This window comes from Diabrotica virgifera, chromosome 2 (assembly GCF_917563875.1).
Source record: "Diabrotica virgifera virgifera chromosome 2, PGI_DIABVI_V3a".
NCBI lineage: Eukaryota > Metazoa > Arthropoda > Insecta > Coleoptera > Chrysomelidae > Diabrotica > Diabrotica virgifera.
In genome coordinates this window covers 19,079,654-19,085,687 of record NC_065444.1, presented here as the reverse complement: position 1 = coordinate 19,085,687, position 6,034 = coordinate 19,079,654, and the positions used below count along the sequence as shown (strand labels likewise).

At 30.2% G+C, this 6,034-nt stretch overlaps 1 protein-coding gene across 1 annotated transcript in view; it reads right to left on the bottom strand.

Annotated features, from left to right (window-relative positions):
- Positions 1-491: 491 nt before the first annotated feature.
- The window catches only part of LOC114325797 (intraflagellar transport protein 88 homolog), a 30,686-nt gene continuing 25,143 nt past the window's right edge, over positions 492-6,034 (bottom strand). Inside the window, exon 13 of the mRNA XM_028273924.2 lies at positions 492-679. Within this exon, the coding sequence (XP_028129725.2) occupies positions 558-679 (122 nt within the window). The 3' untranslated portion in view covers positions 492-557. The remainder of the gene's footprint in view (positions 680-6,034) is intronic.

Below are 6,034 nucleotides of genomic sequence, written 5' to 3'. Positions count from 1 at the left end.
TTTGTACTCAAACGGAAGAATAACTATTTAACTAAGTAAAATAATACTATAAACGTGCTGTTAGTATTGGGACCGTACAAGTTCGGAAAAGCGACACCTGGTTTCATAGCTCGGCAACATTTTTCGCACTTTTAATTATATTGGCCAATCATATTGGTCCTGGTTACTGGACAATTGTCAAGGCCATAGCCCAAAAAAATTAATTATAAGAAGAAAAAGTAATATTAAGGTTATGTTATTAAAAGGTAAACAATTCTTTGTAGTAAATAAAATTAATTATTAAAATGCACTACTATTGCATATCATATCAATATTGTGGAGCAACTTATAATTTTTCTTCTTCATTGACAGTAGATATGAAATATACGTCAATTTGACAATTTTAATTGACAACGGTACTTGCACACGGCGAATAGCAATGGAAATCGGTAAGTTTGTTTGAAAACAAAAGAAATAATCTAGAAACTAATACAAAAAATAAAGATAATCTTAATATTTTAATTATTAACTTTTACTAACATCAAACAATTATACATTATAACTAATTAATAAAATTTTTATTCGGGTAAAAGATCATCTCCTAACTCTTCGTTGCTGAAGTCATCGAAATCCAACGGTTTCCCGGCTCCAGTTCTGGGTCTCAGAGGTTGAGGGCCGAGGGGATCAGAATAACTGGCATCTGAAACATGGTTTAATTAGAAACATATTCTTCCAGTAAAAAATTAAAAACACAGAATATTTATTGAATAGTATGCGTATAAATGAATTTATTTTGATACTATACTTTATTTCAAGTTAAAAACGGAACGTTGTGCTTACGCAGCTCGGTGTTGCCAAACTTCTCAGGTACCTGTTGCTACTTGACTGTCGATATACGATTCATTCTAATCAGAAGGCATGGCATCAGCGCGCTTCTATCGTCCATAAGAAATACGTACCTGTCTTTACAATGTTCCGTTCTTAACGTGAAACGGTCTATAGAAAATTTTTTACAGACAAATTATTCGTCAATTCTAATTAATCCCACGACTAGTGGAATGATTTACGGGCAAATTGGCAACTCTTTCAGAATAATATAGAAGCAAATTTTGCTAAAACCTCACTAAATAATTTTAAAAACAATACGGAAAAAAATAGAATTCCTTTTTGATTCAGTTGTATCGGCAGCTTCCAGTTCCATGCCAGAAAAAAAACCATTTACACCACGTACCAATCTGCCTTATTGGTGGGATGAGGAATGTAAAAATATGATATCGAAGCGCAAAGAATATTTACAAAAATACAAAAAACTGAACCGAAAAACTGAAAAACTGAACTAAAACTAAACAACTCTTTACACAAAAACGCAAGAATAGTTTCATATCATACGTAAATCAACTGATTAAAAGTACACCAATTAAAAAAATATGGGATGTGGTTAGATCTATTAGCAATAAATCCTTTTCCAAAAAAACGCTTCCTCTGTGTGAAGACTTAATAAGTAAAATATTAGATAATTTAGCACCGGCATCTGTTTCTAATTTTCTTTCGGAAAATAATGTAGGTACCTATGTAAATAACCTTTACATGATGAAAAGTCTGATTACATGTCAAAATCTTTTAACATTTCTAAGCTTGATTTAGCACTTAAAACTTCTCGCAGTACGACTCCCGGATTAGATGGTGTAACTTACAAAATTTTATGTAGTCTTCCACAGGTTGCAAAGCTATACTTACTAAATATATTTAATAATTGGTGGATGAAGCAAGACTATTCAGAACAAATTATAGATATTATCATATGCCTCATTGCTAAACCACAAAAATACTTAATCTTACCCTCATCTTACCGTCCAATTTCCTTAATGTCATGCTTTACAAAAACGTTTGAACGATTGATCAAACTTGGTTAGAACATTTTGTTGAAACTAACGCTTTATTACCGAGTGCGCAATATGGATTTCGGAGGGGTCATGGGACTATTATAGACGCTGTAACAAATTTAGTGACCGATATATCAAAATCTATATGATGCCGAACAGCGGTTTTACCATGGGGGTGGTTGCCACCCCAACTCGGGGGTGGAAATTTTTTATTATATTTTGACCGCAAAAGTTGATAAAAACGTTCATTCTAGGCAAAAAAATTTTGTATACTTTTTTTGATAAAATTAATAATAATAATAATAATACTTTATTCATCCTTACAGATTATTTACATAATATAGGACATGTCAAAGTAAAGAATATAGACATTTAAAAAATAGAAAAGTTAAAGACTACCTATACAATATAAACATACACACAAACATAGAAACAACATACTAAGACATAAATTCCGAGACACTATAAAAACATGACTCAAAGAGATAAGTCTTCAATTTATTCTTAAATATTCTAACATCATCTGCCTCACTTTTTATTTTGGATGGGAGCTGATTAAAAAACCTTATGCCGCTATATTCAGGGCTTTTTTCAAACATGGAAGTGTAATGTTTAGGAGCCCTAAAGAAATCTTTTTGTCTAGTACGATAATTGTGTACATCTGAATTTGATGTCAATGAATTAATATTAGCTTTTGTGTACAGAATACATCTGTATATAAAAATTGAAGGAACAGTAAGTATTTGGTATTTTCTAAAATGGTCTCTACACGTATGTCCATATGGTAAATTAAAAATCAAGCGGATTATGCGTTTTTGGGCTATAAAAACTTTTGAGACATTTGTTGCACTGCCCCATAGAACAATATTGTATGACAAATGTGAATAGATGATAGCGTAATAAACATTAAGTATCTGTTCCGTTGTGAATAAGTATTTAAGTTGCAAAAGAGCATAGTATCCAGAATTAATTTTCCAACATACATGATTAATATGTGCCTCCCAGCTCATATTACTGTTAAGATGTAGTCCCAGAAACTTTGTAGTATCAGATAAAGTGATAAAATCGTTGTCGACTTTGATAGAGAAATTTTCCTTAATTGGAGTTTTTATATAAAATTGCATACATACTGTTTTACTCGAATTTACTATTAAGGAGTTTTTTTCGCACCAAGACGTAAACTCATGGGCTAAGGTATTGAGTTTTAACCTCAATTCCTCAGCATTTTCTGCAGATGTCGCTAAAGTCGTGTCATCAGCATATAAAAAAATATTTTCCGTACTCATATATTTGGGCATATCATTGATATAACAAAGAAATAACAAAGGACCCAGTATTGATCCTTGTGGAACGCCAAGATCAACGTCATACAAATCTGATTGATAATGTCCAATTTTGACATACATCTGTCGACATTCTAGATATGATTGTAACCACTTTAAAAAATTACCTCGAAATCCAAGGCCGTTTAGTTTACAAATTGCTACATTTAAATTTATAGAGTCAAAAGCTTTAGTTAAATCAAAAAAGAGGGCTCCAACAAACTTCTTCTGATCTAATGAATTATAAATGAATTTAAAAAATGTTGTTGATGCACTCTCAGTTGATTTACCCGGAAGAAAACCATTTTGATATGAACTTATTATGTTATATTTACTAAGAAATGACAACATCCTTTTATGAATGCATTTTTCAATAACCTTACACAAGACAGTTGGTACGGTAATTGGTCTATAATTTTCTAACATAGTTTTGTTTCCTTTTTTAAATATTGGGGAAACTATACCAACTTTTAAATCAGTGGGAAAAACACCCATCTCCACAGATTTATTTATTAAATCAGTTAACGGTTGAATAATGTATACGCTCATATGTTTAACTAGCTTTGTGGAAATGCAATCAATACCCACTGAATTTACATTTTTTAAGGATGAAACAGCTTCAGCAACATCGCTGTAGTCTATAGGATAGAAGTAGAATGTTTGGCCAACATTTAAAGTCGTATAGTTTTTAAATTGTGAATCCCCATATTTGGTATTTAATGCATTTTTTGAAAATGATGTAAAGAATACGCCGAAAGCATTTGCCATCTCTTTTTTATCGTTTATAAAACTTCCTGAGTGCTCGATTTTTTCTATGTTGTTATACTGTCCTTTTTTTCCAGTTTTTATATTAACTGTTTTCCAAATAAATTTTTGCTTTTGATGGTTATTTTTGTTATGAAAAACATTCTGCAACCAGTGCTTTTTTGCTTCTTGAATTTTATGAGTATATTTCTTTTTGTCTTCTTTATATTTTAAATGTACATCAGGGTCTGTCGAATTTTTTGTCAACCAGAAAAGGTTTTTTAAATCAACTCCCATCTTCAAGATTTCTTTAGAGATCCAGTTATTATTATTATTTTGACCAAATTTTTTTACAACCATAGGACAACATATTTCAATATGATATAATAGAATATCTACAAAATCAGTATAAGCAGAATCAATGTTGTCGAGATTTTCATAAACACCCTTAAAATCCTCAAGATTCAACCTTGTTTGCAATGTTGATATATTTGGTTCAGACAAATTTCTAAATGTTATAGTATCAGTAATGTCACTTGTGTGGTGATTTGCTTTTGAAATTACATTTGGTATTATAAGTTCCAATCCACTATGATCTCCAATATGAAAGTCTCTAACTGTTTCCTCATATGGTAGGGGATAATTTGTAATAAAATAGTCAATTTTAGATTTTGTTGTTCTGCCGTTTTTATCTGTAAAAATCCTAGTAGGTTCTAAGTTTTGGCAAGTTAAATTAAAACTTTCAATAATGTCATTCAGTAAAGACTTTTCCCGAGACACACTCAGATAATTAATATTAAAATCACCACTTACAATAACATACTTAAAATGATCATAACAATAGTTTAACGCTAAAAATAATTTGTTCATGAAAATCTCTACATCACCACTGGGTGCTCTATATATGTTTATCAAACAGTATGTACTTACATTTAAATTGAAGGTTATACAACAACACTCGAAATTAACTTCTTCTGCTAAACTATTTAAATACTTTGGTACTTTAAATGACATTGACTGTCTGACAAATATCAGGACACCACCGTGGATTTTTTCAATTCTATTATATAATAGTTTTCGATTTATTCGTTATCGAAAGTGTTAGTTTTATATCGAAAAGATTAATGTTTTTCGACATACTCATTTACGATTCACTCAATTTTTGCCGTAGAAAAAATTTTTCAAACCAAATTCTTGGGAAATAAATAACCTACAATTTCATATTTAAACATTTTTTTTATCTCTGATGCTAATCTTTGTATTCTGAAGAAAACGGCATTTTTTACCAAACTACAAAAATTCTTTAAAAACTAATTATTCTAAGCCAGTCAAACTTCTAGAATCTATTAAGTACTAATACATAAATAAAGAAGAATGAATAAGGATAATGACTAAAAACACCGCTAACTTACATTATTATGCTTCCAATTGGATTTCTATTTTTTTTTCAAAAAAAATATAATTTTTTAACCGTAACTTTTTATTTTTTATCTTAGAAAGTTTGGTAAAAAGAATTTTGTAGGTATTTACAAGGTCTATAAGCATATTAATATTAAATCTTTTTAAAATCCTCAGTTCCAAAAAGAGGTGACTTTGAAAGGGTTGGTAAAGGTGGTTTTTGCATGTTATTACAAGTTTTAATTGTCAATACCTCACTCAATTTTTGCCGTAGAAAAAATTATTGCAAACCAGATTATTGCAAACCAAGAACATTCTTTCGTAACGCTGACGCTAATTTTCTATTCTGAAGAAAAGTCCATTTTTTTCCAAACTACAAAAATTCGTTATTCGCTTTTAACTCCATTTTTTTAAAACTTATCACTCTAAGCCGGTTAAACTTCTAGAACCTAGAATAGAATTTTAGAATAAGGTCAATGACTAATTTTAATTAGGATGGTGATTAGGGGGTTGCTTCCAATCACTTTTTCGCTGCAAAAAAGTAGGGACTGACATTCTTTTCATTATAAGTCACTTAATTTTTGAGCTAGATACTTTTTTATTTCTGGAGATACATATTTTTTTCTTCAAACGTCAAATAATGATGACATTACTTATCTAACTTGATCCTATCAAAGTTTGATGTCTCCGCCGGCAGCAGTTTTTTTT